The sequence below is a fragment of the Scyliorhinus torazame genome, chromosome 15 (genome assembly GCF_047496885.1).
Source record: "Scyliorhinus torazame isolate Kashiwa2021f chromosome 15, sScyTor2.1, whole genome shotgun sequence".
Taxonomy (NCBI): domain Eukaryota; kingdom Metazoa; phylum Chordata; class Chondrichthyes; order Carcharhiniformes; family Scyliorhinidae; genus Scyliorhinus; species Scyliorhinus torazame.
This window is the reverse complement of record NC_092721.1, coordinates 116,544,861-116,559,191: the sequence shown is the minus strand read 5'-3', so window position 1 is coordinate 116,559,191 and position 14,331 is coordinate 116,544,861. Positions and strand designations below refer to the sequence as shown.

The 14,331-nt window shown below is 52.9% G+C and overlaps 1 protein-coding gene across 5 annotated transcripts in view; it reads right to left on the bottom strand.

Annotated features, from left to right (window-relative positions):
• The window catches only part of LOC140391761 (large ribosomal subunit protein eL31), a 245,433-nt gene that overhangs the window by 127,171 nt on the left and 103,931 nt on the right, over positions 1-14,331 (bottom strand). For 4 of the 5 annotated variants that reach the window (XM_072476605.1, XM_072476608.1, XM_072476604.1 and 1 more), the window contains exon 8: positions 5,100-5,218. The exons of the other annotated variant lie outside the window; for it this stretch is intronic. In XM_072476605.1, the coding sequence (XP_072332706.1) occupies positions 5,100-5,218 (119 nt within the window). The remainder of the gene's footprint in view (positions 1-5,099; positions 5,219-14,331) is intronic. 5 annotated transcript variants of the gene reach the window in all.

Here is a 14,331-nt window from a genome sequence, read left to right as displayed (position 1 = left end):
GCAACATGAAGTTCACATTGCCTCACCTGGGGCGGGGTTCTCCGCCGGCGGGATTTTCCATTTTGTCGGCGCCCAGGGGTTTCCCGACAGAGTGGGCTGCCTCACAATGGGAAACTCCATTGACCAGCCAGCGTAACGGAGAATCCCGCCGGCGGGTCGAGGCAGAAATGTGGCGCAGCGGGGCAGAGAATTCAACCCCTCATTTTTCCTGCCAAAATGCATCATTTCACACTTCTTTGCATTACAGTTCATTTGCCATGTCACTGCCTATTTAATCAGTCTGTCTTCATCCTCCTGAAGTCTGTTACTATCCATTTGAGAGTCCATGTAGCACATTAAACAATATCCCCTCATCAACATTCTCCATTACTTCAATGAAGGACTCAATCAAGTTAGTGAAATTTGATATGTCTTTAACCATCCTGTCTTGAGTTTCACTTACTAGCCTATACATTTGCAAATACCAACTCATTTTGTCACAGATTATTGTCTGTCCAAGTCTTCTGACCACCGACCTTAGTAGGCTAATTATGACAATATTTAGGCAGGAACTGAAGAATCTTTGGTTGCAGTGGATGTTTGAGTGTAAATCAACAGCTGGCATGTGGGAGGCTTTCAAATGTCAGTTGATAGGAATTCAGGACCGGCATGTTCCTGTGAGGAAGGAGGATAAGTATGGCAAGGTTTGGGAACCTTGGGTAATGAGGGATATTGTGAGCCTTGTCCAAAAGAAAAAGGAAGCATTTATAAGGGCTAGAAGGCTGGGAACAGACAAAGCTCGTGAGAAATATAAGGAAAGTAGGAAGGAACCTAAGCAAGGAGTTAAGAGGGCTAGAAGGGGTCACAAAAAGTCATTGGCAAGCAGGATTAAGGAAAATCCCAAGGCTTTTTATAGGTATATGAAGAGCAAGACGGTAGCCAGGGAAAGAGTTGGCGCACTCAAGGACAGGGGAGGGAATCTATGCATGGAGCCAGAGGAAATGGGTGAGGTACTAAATGAGTACTTTGCATCAGTATTCAGCAAAGAGAAGGACTTAGTAGATGATGAATCTGGGGAAGGGTGTATAGATAGTCTGGGTCACATTGAGATCAAAAAGGAGGTGGTGTTGGGCATCTTGAAAAAGTTTAAGATAGATAAGTCCCCAGGGCTCAATAGGATCTTCCCCAGAATATTGAGGGAGGCAAAGGAGGAAATTTGTGGAGCCTTGACAGAAATCTTTATATCTTCACTGGCTACAGGTGAGGTCCCAGAGGACTGAAGAATAGCTAATGTTGTTGCTTTGTTTAAGAAGGGTAACAATGATAATCCAGGAAATTACAGGCCTGTGAGCCTTACGTCAGTGGTAGGGAAATTATTGGAAAGGATTCTTCGAGACAGGATTTACTCCCATTTGGAAGCAAGTGGACATATTAGCGAGACAGCATGATTTTGTGAGGAGGAGGTCGTGTCTCACTAACTTGATCGAGTTTTTCGAGGAAGTGACCAAGTTGATTGATGAAGTTAGAGCAGTAAATGTTGTCTACATGGACTTCAGTAAGGCCTTTCACAAGGTCCCTCATGTCAGACAGGTACAGAAGGTGAAGTCACAAGGGATCAGAGATGAGCTGGGAAGATAGATACAGAACTGGTTTGGTCATAGCAGACAAAGGGTAGCAGTTGAAGGGTGCTTTTTTGAATGGCGGGCTGTGACTAGTGGTGTTCCGCAGGGATCAGTTCTGGGACCTTTGCTGTTTGTAATATATATAATCCAGTACCGGCTCCCCAAACAGGCGCCGGAATGTGGCGACTAGGGGCTTTTCACAGTAACTTCACTGAAGCCTGCTTGTGACATAAGCTATTATTATATTATCATTATAAATGATTTGGAGGAAAATGTAACTGCTATGCTTAGTAAGCTTGCGGACGACCCATAACGGTTGGTGGAATTGCAGATAGTGATGAGGACTGTCAGGATACAGCAGGATGGAGATCGGTTGGAGAGTTGGGCAGAGAGATGGCAGATGGAGTTTAATCTGGACAAATGTGAAGTTATGCATTTTGGGAGGTCTGGAGGTGGGAAATATACAGATCCACAGGTCACTGAAAGTGGCAACGCAGGTGGAGAAGGTAGTCAAAAAGGAATATGGCATGCTTGCCTTCATTGGCTGGGCATTGAGTATAAAAATTGGCAAGTCGTGCTGCAGTTGCATAGAACCTTAGTTAGGCCACACTTGGAATATAGTGTTCAATTCTGGTCGCCTCACTACCAGAAGCATGTGGAGGTTTTGGAAAGGGTACAGAAGAGGTTTACCAGGATGTTGCCTGGTATAGAGGGCATTAGTTATGAAGAACGGCTGGATAAACTCGGTTTGTTCTCACTGGAACGACGGAGATTGAGGGGCGACCTGATAGAAGTCTGCAAAAGTATGAGGCACATGGACAGAGTGGATAGTTAGAAGTTTTTCGAGGGTGGAAGAGTCAATTACTGGGGAACATAGGTTTAAGGTGTGATGGGCAAAGTTTAGAGAAGATGTGTGGGGCAGTTTTTCATACGGAGGGTAGTGGGTGCCTGGAACTCACTGCTGGAGGAGGTGGTGGAAACAGTTATGATAGTGACGTTTAAGGAGCGTCTTGACAAAAACATGAATAGGACGTGAATAGAGTGGTAATAATAATAATAATAATCTTTATTATTGTCACAAGTGGGCTTACATTAACACTGCAATGAAGTTACTGTGAAAATCTCCTAGTCGCCACACTATGGCACCTGTTCGGATACACAGAGGGAGAATTCAGAATGCCCAGTTCACCTAACAAGCACGTTTTACGAACCCCAGAAGTGTAGAAGATTTTGGGTTAGACGGGCAGCATGGTCAGCTAGGGAGCTCGAGCATTGGATGTCTTTCTTTTATTTGTCATGGGAATGTGCCTATTCTGAACCCCATCATATTTTTGAAGGCTTTCCTTTGGACTGAGTGGCTTGCTAGGTCATTACAGAGGGCATTTAAGAGTCAAACACATTGCTGTGGATCTGGGGTTAGTGTAGGCCAGATCAGGTAAGGACGGCAGATTTCCTTTCCTCAAGGACATTAGTGAACCAGGGGCGAAATTCTCAGGTATCGGCGCGATGTCCGCCGACCGGCGCCAAAAACGGCACAAATCAGTCGGGCATCGCGCCGCCCCAAAGGTGCGGAATCCTCCACATCTTCGGGGGCCCAGCCTCAACCTTGAGGGGCTAGGCCCGCGCCGGATTAATTTACGCCCCGCCAGCTGGCGGAAAAGGCCTTTGGTGCCCCGCCAGCTGGCGCGGAAATGACATCTTCGGGCGGCGCATGCGCGGGAGTGTTAGTGGCCGCTCACGGCATCCCCGCGCATGCGCAGTGGAGGGAGTCTCTTCCGCCTCGGCCATGGTGAAGACCGTGGTGAAGGCGGAAGGAAAAGAGTGCCCCCACGGCACAGGCCCGCCCGCGGATCGGTGGGCCCCGATCGCGGGCCAGGCAACCATGGGGGCACCCCCCGGGGCCAGATCGCCCCGCGCCCCCCCCAGGACCCCGGAGCCCGCCCGCGCCGCCTTGTCCCGCAGGTAAGAGAGGTGGTTTCATTCACGCCGGCGGGACAGGCATCCTAGCAGCAGGACTTCGGCCCATCCGGGCCGGAGAATCGCGGGGGGGCGGGGGTCGGAGAATCTCGCCTCAGATGTTTTCTTATGACAATCGACAATGGTGTCACGGTCATCATTAGACCTTTAATTCTAGGATTTTATTTAATTCAAATTTTACCTTCTGCTGTGGTGATATTCAAACCCCAGTCCCCAGAGCATTAACCTGGGTTTCTGGATTACTAGTCTAGTGACAATACCACTACGCCACTACCTCCTCATTTGTTGATGTTAATTGATTAATACTAATTAATATTAATAAGCACCAAAAATTCCTAATGGTCATTATTTGGTTTATAGTTCAAACTCAAATTCAGAATTTGTTCCCCGTATTGACATACTGCAAGAATACTGAAAAAAGTACTGGTATTTAAATTTTATCAATGGACAAATTCAAACAGTGGGCAAAATTCTCTGGAAACGGCGCGATGTCCGCCGACTGGCGCCCAAAACGGCACCAATCAGACGGGCATCGCGCCGCCCCAAAGGTGCGGAATGCTCCGCATCTTTGGGGGCCGAGCCCCAACATTGAGGGGCTAGGCCGATGCCGGAGGAATTTCCGCCCCGCCAGCTGGCGGAAAATGCCTTTGGTGCCCCGCCAGCTGGCGCGGAAATGACATCTCGGGGCGGCGCATGCGCGGGAGCGTCAGCGGCCAGTTTCCCGCGCATGCGCAGTGGAGGGAGTCTCTTCCTCCTCCACCATGGTGGAGACCGTGGCGGAGGCGGAAGGGAAAGAGTGCCCCCACGGCACAGGCCCGCCCGTGGATCGGTGGGCCCCGATCGTGGGCCAGGCCATCGTGGGGGCCCCCCCCGGGGCAGATCGCTCCGCGCCCCCCTCAGGACCCCGGAGCCCGCCCATGCAGTCTTGTCCCGCCGGTAAGGTAGGTGATTTAATTTACGCCGGCGGGACAGGCAATTTATCGGCGGGACTTCGGCCCATCCGGGCCGGAGAATCGAGCGGGGGGGCCCGCCAACCGGCGCGCCGCGATTCCCGCCCCCGCCAAATCTCTGGTGCCGGAGACTTCGGCAACCGGCGGGGGCGGTATTCACGCCAGCCCCCGCCGATTCTCCGACCCGGCGGGGGGTCGGAGAATGTCGCCCAGTGTCTCCTAGAAATTTATTGACATTGCCTGTAAAAAGCACCTGGGCGTCTAATATGACCAGCTGTCATATTGGTAAAGATTGAAGTGCCAGTAACCAGGACAGTCCTTAAGACTGTTGCCACCCCCTGCTAAGCCTCCTCCCAATTGCCTACAACTCTTTTCCTGAAATGTAAATCCCTTTTTCCAGTGAACTTCCCAGGGATGTGCAACTGGCATCCGTAGCTCGCCAGTCTAATTTAAATGCGACCAGAGGGCCAATATCTAAAGTGTCTCTGACCTATCAGTTGCTGTTCAGGGACTAATCCTTGGGACACTGGAAATCTGGTGTTCTCTATTTTCATTGCCCATATATACTAACCTTTATGAACTGAGGTATTGCTAGACGGACGGTTGCTACAAAACACATCTGTTCATCTATTGCTGTTTGAAATGTCCTTTGAACAGAACCTTCAAAGCCATTACAAGAGGAGCTCGGTACTAAAATTAGAAAGAAGAAAAATAACTTTTCCAACGATGTTTGTACCAGCATGTAATAAATAGTTTATTAACATAACCTATTCAGAGGCTCAACTATGTATCAGTAAATGGTTTATGTACATCTAAACATATGCATCCCTGCAGCACCCAGACTGGGGTGTTTGGGATTCCCATTGTTTTTGTTTTAAAGTTTTCAATGAAGCTAACAGATTTGGTTAAACTGATGTAACAGTGGGGCTGATTTTTGTTTGGGTGTACACACACACACACACGATAATTGAAGAAACATCAGTCTGACTTACATCTGGCCTTGTTATCCATATTATATTTTTGGCAATACATTTTTAAAATTCTTAATTAAAAATGCTTTGCATAGCATTTGTCATTATCTCCCTAATACTAAATGGATTTTGTTACTTAATCCCCTTCTTTATGCCACTTAGAATTTTTTTTATCTCTTTAAATGTGTGAATTCTGTAGAGCAGAATTTTTTTTTTTTGGGTTTGTATGTTTTAAGTACACAAAATTTATCCTAGTATATGCATTAAAATGTATGTGCAGCTTCACATGCAAAGCTTCTGTGCATTATAGTATTCGTTGTCATGTCCTCTTTAATTAATATGTATTTCAGCTTCTACAAGTTGAAATAAATTACATTGTGATTATTATGTATATCAGCTAATGTGATTAAATAAATAGTTCTTTTTGAAGCAATAAAGATGCGTTTGTACACTCTAAAGGAAATGTGGAACTAAATGTAAGAAAAAGCTAGCCTGAAGAATGAATACACTGCTTTATAAAAACATTATTCATCCACTTTGAATGCCAGTATTCCCTCTGTGTGCTTAGCTTTCAAAACAATACTTCAAAACTCTGCCACTGATGCTGACCTACTTGGAACATGGCCAAATGTTTTTGAAAATCTGTTCTCAGCAGTCATCTCTGACAAACAGTTTTCTGTACAGTCCAGTAAAACAGACAGACTCTTTATTTGACACAACATTGCATTGCCAAGCTTTCTCCCACCAGATCAAGTTAATACATTTTCCTAATTAAGCCTATCTACATAAACAATTATTTATCCAAAATACACCCACACTGTATTTTCCTATGTCGAAAGTCACTTAGTAGGCAAATATTAACATTAGACATATCGCACTCAGTCCCAATCTCACATGCACACCAATACTGAAAAGCATAAATCTCCACACAGGATCAGTATATTGAACTCGGAGGGGTAGGCGCACATCTTCGCCTATAATACGCCCAATCACTGAATCCCTGTTCTCAGTTATGTCATCATGCTTTTAAAGAGGGAGGGAAATGTGGAGGAAGAGCCAGTTCTCTACAGAAAAGTCAAAAAGGAATTAAGTTGGACAGACCACCCAGCATCGGCCTAGGCACCGGAAACAACAACAGCACATCATGCCTTATTGACTCTGCAAAGGCCTCCTTACTAACATTTGGGGGGTCGTGCCAAAATGGGGTGAGCTGTTTCACAAACTAGTCAAGCAACTATCTGACATAATCATACTCACCAAATCACATCTTACAGCCACTATCTTAAATACCTTCATCCCTACCCTGCGTATGTACTATCCCACTGGCAGATCCAACTCAGCAGAGGTGGTGTCCAGTGGCATACAGTCGGGTGGCAGTTGCGCTGGGAGCCTTCAACATCGACTCGGTGCCCCATGAAATCCCATGGCATCAGGTCAGACAGGGACAAGGAAAGCTTCCGATGATTTCCACCCCAGTTGAGGAATGAGTATTCCTCCATGCTGAACTCCACTTGGAAGAAGCACTGAGGGTAGCAACGACACAGAATGTAGTCCAGGGTGGGGGACTTCAATGGCCATCACAAAGACTGACCATGCTGGCCAAGTCCTGAGGTCTGCTAGACTGGGTCTGTGGTCATAGGTGAGGAAACCAACAAGGGGGAAAACCTTACTTGATCTCTCCCTCACCAATCCACCATAAGTAGATATATCTGTCCATGAAAGCATCGGATGAAGTGACCTCTGAAGTCCTTCTGGAGATCCTTACTGAGGATACTGTGGTTAAAAGATGAGACCACTTGAGTGTGAGAGTTCCAGTGACTAAAAGTCGTTATTCAATATGTGTTGGAAGATTCGTCTCTGCTGCCCTTCCAAGGACTCTTCCTCCCGTACAAGGGTTTGCAGCACAATTTGTATCTCCATCAATTAAAGCATAAACACAATCTTACAAATGCAATTAAAAAGTTAACTAAATCAGTTAAAGCATAAACACAATGGAAGCACGACAGATGGCCCACATCACTATAGTGTGACATTCAGGGGCAGCACAGTGGCGCAGTGGGTTAGCCCTGTTGCCTCACGGCACCAAGGTCCCAGGTTTGATCCCAGCTCTGGGTCACTGTCCGTGTGGAGTTTACACATTCTCCCCGTATTTGTGTGGGTTTCGCCCCCACAACCCAAAGATGTGCAAGGTAGGTGGATTGAACACGCAAATTGCCCCTTAATTGGAAAAAAAAGAATTGGGTACACTAAACTTATTTTTAAAAATAGTGTGACATTTTGCGGCTCACAGCAGGTTACTCTCTGCCTGTTTGTTACTTTGATCGGACAAGGCTGTAAGAACAATTAGCCTTTTACTATCCGTGATTGATCAGGAGGGTTGCCATGATGTGACACGGTTTATCCATCATGCCTGAAAGTTTATCTCGGATAACTTTAAACTACTACTATTCAAACTACATTCACCTATTTCCAAAGCTGTAAAATATGCATCTAAATATTTTTTTTTTACTTTATTTTTTTAATATAAATTTAGTGTGCCCAACTAATTTTTTTTCCAATTCAGGGGCAATTTAGCGTGGCCAATCCACCTACCCTGCACATCTTTGGGTTGTGGGGGCGAGACCCACACAAACACTGGGAAAATGTGCAAACTCCACACAGACAGTGACCCAGAGCCGGGATCGAACCTGTGACCTTGGTGCTGTGAGGCAGCAGTGCTAACAACTGCGCCACCGTGCTGCCCTACACATTTAAATATGGTTTAATATCAAATGGCTTCATGCCCCATAATACCCTCCATTGTGTCGTGTAATGTTACCACTGCTAAATGGGATAGATTTGAAACATATCTAGCATTTCAAAATTGGACATCTATAAAAGCACTGTGGGCCTTCAGCAGCAGCAGAATGCCAATCCCGAAGATACCAGAGAGGCCCAAAACGGGCTCTCGCTGGCTCTGAGCCACATGGGAGTCACCTGAATTGCAGCGCCAGGAAGTTTTGGATTATGCCCTCGCTGGGCGTGATCCAGATAATCATATTTAAATGAGACATTAGGTTCCTCTAAATTTGCACGGCCGGTTTGAGGAAGCAGTCTCCTGGAAGCCATTGGACGCACCGGCGGGGCCTCACCCGGGTGCCGATTAGTACTGCTCTCCACAAGCGGAGGCCAGGTACGATGTACACTCTGGGGGTTTCGAAGGCCATGGTGCTCTCCGGGAGGTCACCAGGTTGGCATTGCCAGGATGTCAGGGGCAATGCCACTATACCAGGTTGGCAGTGCCAGGGTGCCAAGTTGGCAGTGCCAAGGGAAAGGGCCTGAGGGGGCATGTCCATTGAGGGGGGACATAATGAGGGTTGGGAGGGTGAAGGGGAGTGTCCTGAAACAGGAGGGCCTGAAATGGGTCCTGAAATGGGGTGCTTAAAGTTGGGGTAACCCTCAGCGACCCCATAGCGGGGTATGTTCTTTTTGGAGGCTGGATGCCAAGATGTCCAAAAGGCTGTATGGGTGTGGGACAGGGTCACCCTCAAGCCTAGGTGATAGTGGTGGTAGGGTGGGGGGCTCATGCTAACATTTATTGATCCAGGTGAGGTTGCCATTCAGGGTTTGAGGGTTCGGGATGTTGCCCTTGTCAGCAGGGGTCGCAATGCCCGTGATGGTGGGGTTGTGCGGGATCCTCAACCTCACTTTGAGATCGAAGCACCCTTTCTTGGAGTAGCCAGTCTGGTGAGTTTAGTTCCCCACTGCAGAGAAAAATTGTAAGTGTGGGATTGACCTGTGAGAAACTCCCCCAAAATGATTAAGTGTGGGTAAATACATATCTGGATCTGCCAGGGTGCCCACATGGCACTGCCAGGGTGTTAGGCTGGAAGTGCCAGGATGCCTAGGTTCCAGGTTGGCAGTGCCAGGGTCAGGCCCAGGAATGGGGGGCCTTGCCAGGTAGCGTGGGGGTTCCCGGGGACCTCCCCAATGTTGGGGGCATGGGTGGGGGACCTTAAAGAAGTGAGGGGGTGGGTAGTCGGGGCTGCCAGAAACAAATGGTGGCCCGATTGGCAAGGAGCCTTTCAGGAAATGCCTCTAAGTGTGGCCTTGGTGGGGAGAAACTCCCTGAGAAACACCCTGCTAAATGTGCTGTTCAGAAGACTTTAACTTGAGTCCACTGAATCCTGCCCTTAGTCATTTTTTTGGGTGAATTGCACCCAAGGTGTCAACGCTGTGAAGCTCCAAAACATGGGGCGAAATTCTCCGTTATCGGCGGAAACTCCGCCGATCGGCGCAAAAAACGGCGCAAATCCCACTTGCGTCACGTCATAAAAATGGGCCGATAGTCTGCGGCCCGAAATGGGCTAGCAGCTACGTAACGGGATCCGCGCTTGCGCAGTGGTTCACGCCGTGCAGCGTCATACGCGCTGCACGGCGTGACGGCTCATAAGGCCGCGCAGCTCCCCCCCCACCCGACCGGAACAGCCGACCGCAACACCCGACTTGATGGCTGGCCGTCGCTCAGCCCCGAGGTTCGAGTCACGCGATGTGGAGGCGCTCCTGGATGCGGTGGAGCAGAGGAGGGACGCCCTGTATCCCGGGCACGGCCGCAGAGTTGCCCCACGCCACAGCCGGCGTCTGTGGAGGGAGGTGGCAGAGGCCGTCACTGCTGTGGCCCTAACACCACGGACAGGCACCCAGTGCCACAAGAAGGTGAACGACCTCGTCAGAGCAGGCAGGGTGAGCGTCCCCCATATCCCCTCTCCCCCAAATCCCCCCCTCCCCCAAATCCCCCCCTCCCCCATATCCCCCCCTCCCCCCATATCCCCCCTCCCCCATATCCCCCCTCCCCCATATCCCCCCCTCCCCCATATCCCCCCTCCCCCATATCCCCCCTCCCCCATATCCCCCCTCCCCCATATCCCCCATATCCCCCCTCCCCCATATCCCCCATATTCCCCCCTCCCCCATATCCCCCCTCCCAATATCCCCCATATCCCCCCTCCCCCATATTCCCCATATCCCCCCTCCCCCATATCCCCCCTCCCACATATCCCCCCTCCCCCATATCCCCCATATCCCCCCTCCCCCATATCCCCCATATCCCCCCTCCCCATATCTCCCATATTCCCCCCTCCCCATATCCCCCCTCCCCCATATCCCCCCTCCCCCATATCCCCCATATTCCCCCCTCCCCCATATCCCCCCTCCCCCATATTCCCCATATCCCCCCTCCCCATATCCCCCCTCCCACATATCCCCCCTCCCACATATCCCCCCTCCCCCATATCCCCCCCTCCCCCATATCCCCCATATCCCCCCTCCCCATATCCCCCTCCACCATATCCCCCATATTCCCCCTCCCCCATATCCCCAATATCCCCCCTCCCCCATATCCCCCATATCCCCCCTCCCCCATATCCCCCCTCCCCCATATCCCCCATATCCCCAAGTGAATCCAGCCCTAACCTTAACCTCTGCAATGCACGCGCAACCGATGGCGTGCATTCATATACCTGCCTAACACTGTTGCCTTTTACCCCTGCCACCACCCCCCCCCCCCCCAGGAGAAGCGCGCACACAACAATAGGGAGCATGTGAGGACTGGAGGAGGGCCCGCTGATGAGAGGCCACTGACCGTACACGAGGAAAGGGCCCTGGAACTGGCTGGCGTACCTGAGGACCTGGAGGTTGCTGATGCAGAGGTCGGGGCCCCACGAGCAAGTGAGCCACCAACAGCCCGTCCCCATATCCCCCCTCCCCTATATCCCCCTCTCCCGTATCACCTGATCACTGCCTGATGTCTAACCATGCATGCTTCATTGTGTATCGCAGGACCAAACGTCCAGGCACCCATCCCCGCAGATGCACACCGCCCGCAGGATGCCCCTCAGAGACCACGGGAGACGGAGAGACCCGAACCCTCCAGCATGCGACGCCCGCAGGATGCCCCTCGGAGACCACGGGAGACGGAGAGACCCGGACCCTCCAGCATGCGACGCCCGCAGGATGCCCCTCGGAGACCACGGGAGACGGAGAGACCCGGACCCTCCAGCATGCGACGCCCGCAGGATGCCCCTCGGAGACCACGGGAGACGGAGAGACCCGGACCCTCCAGCATGCGACGCCCGCAGGATGCCCCTCGGAGACCACGGGAGACGGAGAGACCTGGAGCAACAGGGAGACGACACCCCCGTCACGTGCGGGAGCGACCACCCAGCGATGAGGGGGGCAGCCACAGGCCCCCGTCACATCCGAGCCAGGACACCACTACCCAGGACACCACTATCCAGGACACCCCTACCCGGGACACCACTACCCAGGACACCCCTACCCGGGACACCACTACCCGGGACAGCACTACCCGGGACAGCACTACCCGGGACAGCACTACCCGGGACAGCACTACCCAGGACACCCCTACCCGGGAAGACGAAATACCGGACAGTGACTCAGAGTGGATGGGTGGAGACGAACCCCCACCCCAAAGTGCCATGGACTCAGAGTGGGACGAAGAGCACGACACAACGCCACTGCTGTCACCAACACCCTCCACCATCGCAGAAACACTCACCACGGTTGGGCACTTTAGTGATGAGGCGTCTGGTACACTCACTGGTGCGCACAACACAGCCGTCCCGGTACAGCAGGTGGAGGTAGGAGCAGCAGAGGGACCGGGCGGTCGGAGGACAGCCCAGGCCAAGCGAACATCTGCCGCCCAGATGATCCCGAGTTCCTGCAGTTACCACACCCACACATAGATCCGATGCAACCACCGACACGGAGACGAGCGAATAGGGTGACGGGTGGCTTGCGGCGGCTGCGGTCGCAGGTGGAGGAGTCCACCCGCGTCCAGGAGCTGGGAGTGGTCCCGGTCATGCGTGCCACCCAGGCTGACACCGCACGGGTGGCGTCCGCGGTGGAGGCAATGGGTGCGACGGTGTCAGACATGGGGAACGGTTTGCGAGGCCTGGGGCCTTCCGTGCAGGCGGCGTCTGTGGCCCAGGAAATGGCTGCCCTCTCACAGGAGGCCATGAGCCAGTGTCAGCGCCAGATGGCAGAGGCGCTCAACGCCATAGCCCAGTCTCAGCACGCCATAGCCCAGTCTCAGCAGGCCATGGCCCAGTCTCAGCAGGCCATGGCCCAGTCTCAGCAGGCCATAGCCCAGTCTCTGCAGGCCATGGCCCAGTCTCTGCAGGCCATGGCCCAGTTTCAGCAGGCCATCGCTGAGGGCATCGGCGCCAGTGGCCATGTGCGAGCTGGCGTCGCACTGTCGCAGACAGGGTTCGACAACCCCCGGGGCTCCATGGCTGCAAACCTGCAGACCCCTGTCGATACCAGCACGGGCCTCCAGGACTGGCAGCGCCAGATGTCGGGGGCGCGTCGGATGGCCAGTCCGTTCGCATCCCCCACCCATGTAGAGGCCTGGGGGCCATCGGGCACCCCGAGGGAGGAGGAGGTGGTGTGGTCCGTCCCGGCTCCCTCTGTAGGGGAGGTCCCGGTACACCGCGACACCTCGGACTCCCCCCCTTCCGTCCCAGGTGCATCGGGTGGGCAACGGGCAGGACAGGCTGGCAGCTCGCCATCCCAGTCGCCCGGGCCGCAGCCTGGCCCATCTAGGCCAGGACGCCCCAGGAAACGGCCGCCAAAGGGATCCAGTGTCAGAGGGCAGGAATCACAGGAGTCCACCTCCAGTTCTGCTGTACCGTCTGGGGAACCACGTAGACGTAGTCAAAGGGCCCGTAAGGCCAAACAATTAGACACTGAGTAAGTTGGCACGGGTGCAGGGCACAGATGAGTTTTAGGCGCTAGGGCACGTGCCTGAACTCCTTTGGTTATTAAAGTCAATGTTACACCTACCGAAGCTGCCTTTGTGCTCTGTACAAAGTGTGCGGGGGTGTCATGTACGTTGAGCGCAAGTGTGTGTGTGAGGGGTGGTCTTACCTCAGCCCCAGGTGAGTCTGCCCCCTTCCCCCTGGGCCGCCATCAACATCCCCCGGGCAGAGGACGGGACCGTGCGCTGCAGTGTCACAGCCGCATGCAGGGATGGTCCGGGTGGATGGTGGTACTGTGGCCATGGGTCAGACATAGTCCAACGATGTAGAGCCAGGAGCTCATCGGAGGCGGGTTGTCATCATTCTCCATGGCCTCCGATAGACACGTGTCCACCCGCAACTGGGTGAGCCCGGCCCGTTGTGCCGCCGGTGGATCCGCAATTGGGAGTGGGGGGGTGGTGTGCATGCGGGTGGGATGTGTGGGGTTGGGGAGGGGGGTGAGGGTGCTGGGTGGGTGGATGGGTGGGGGGTGTGGGTGGTCGGCTGTTGTCATGGTGTGCGGTCTGTGGCCATACTACCCGATTCCCACGCCCATCTAGTCAGTGAAGCGGGCGTCTATCAGTCTGTCCCGTGCCCGCTGGGCCAGCCGGTAACGGTGGACAGCCACCCGTCTGTGTCTACCCCGTCTGCCCTGACCATTGCCCCCATCCCCCTCATCTGGGGAGGACTGGGCCTCTTCCTGCTGCTCCTCCACTCCGCCCTCCTCTGCCTGCGGCACATCGCCCCTCTGCTGGGCTATGTTGTGCAGGACGCAGCACACCACAATGATGCGGCCGACCCTATCTGACCGATACTGGAGGGCGCCCCCAGAGAGGTCCAGGCACCTGAAACGCATCTTCAGCACGCCAAAGCACCTCTCGATCACTCCCCTTGTCGCTACATGGGCATCATTGTAGCGGTTCTCCGCCTCATTGCGTGGCCTCCGTATAGGCGTCATCAGCCACGATCGCAATGTGTAGCCCCTGACGCCAAGCAACCAGCCCCTCAGCCGGGGATGGCGTCCCTCGTACATGCC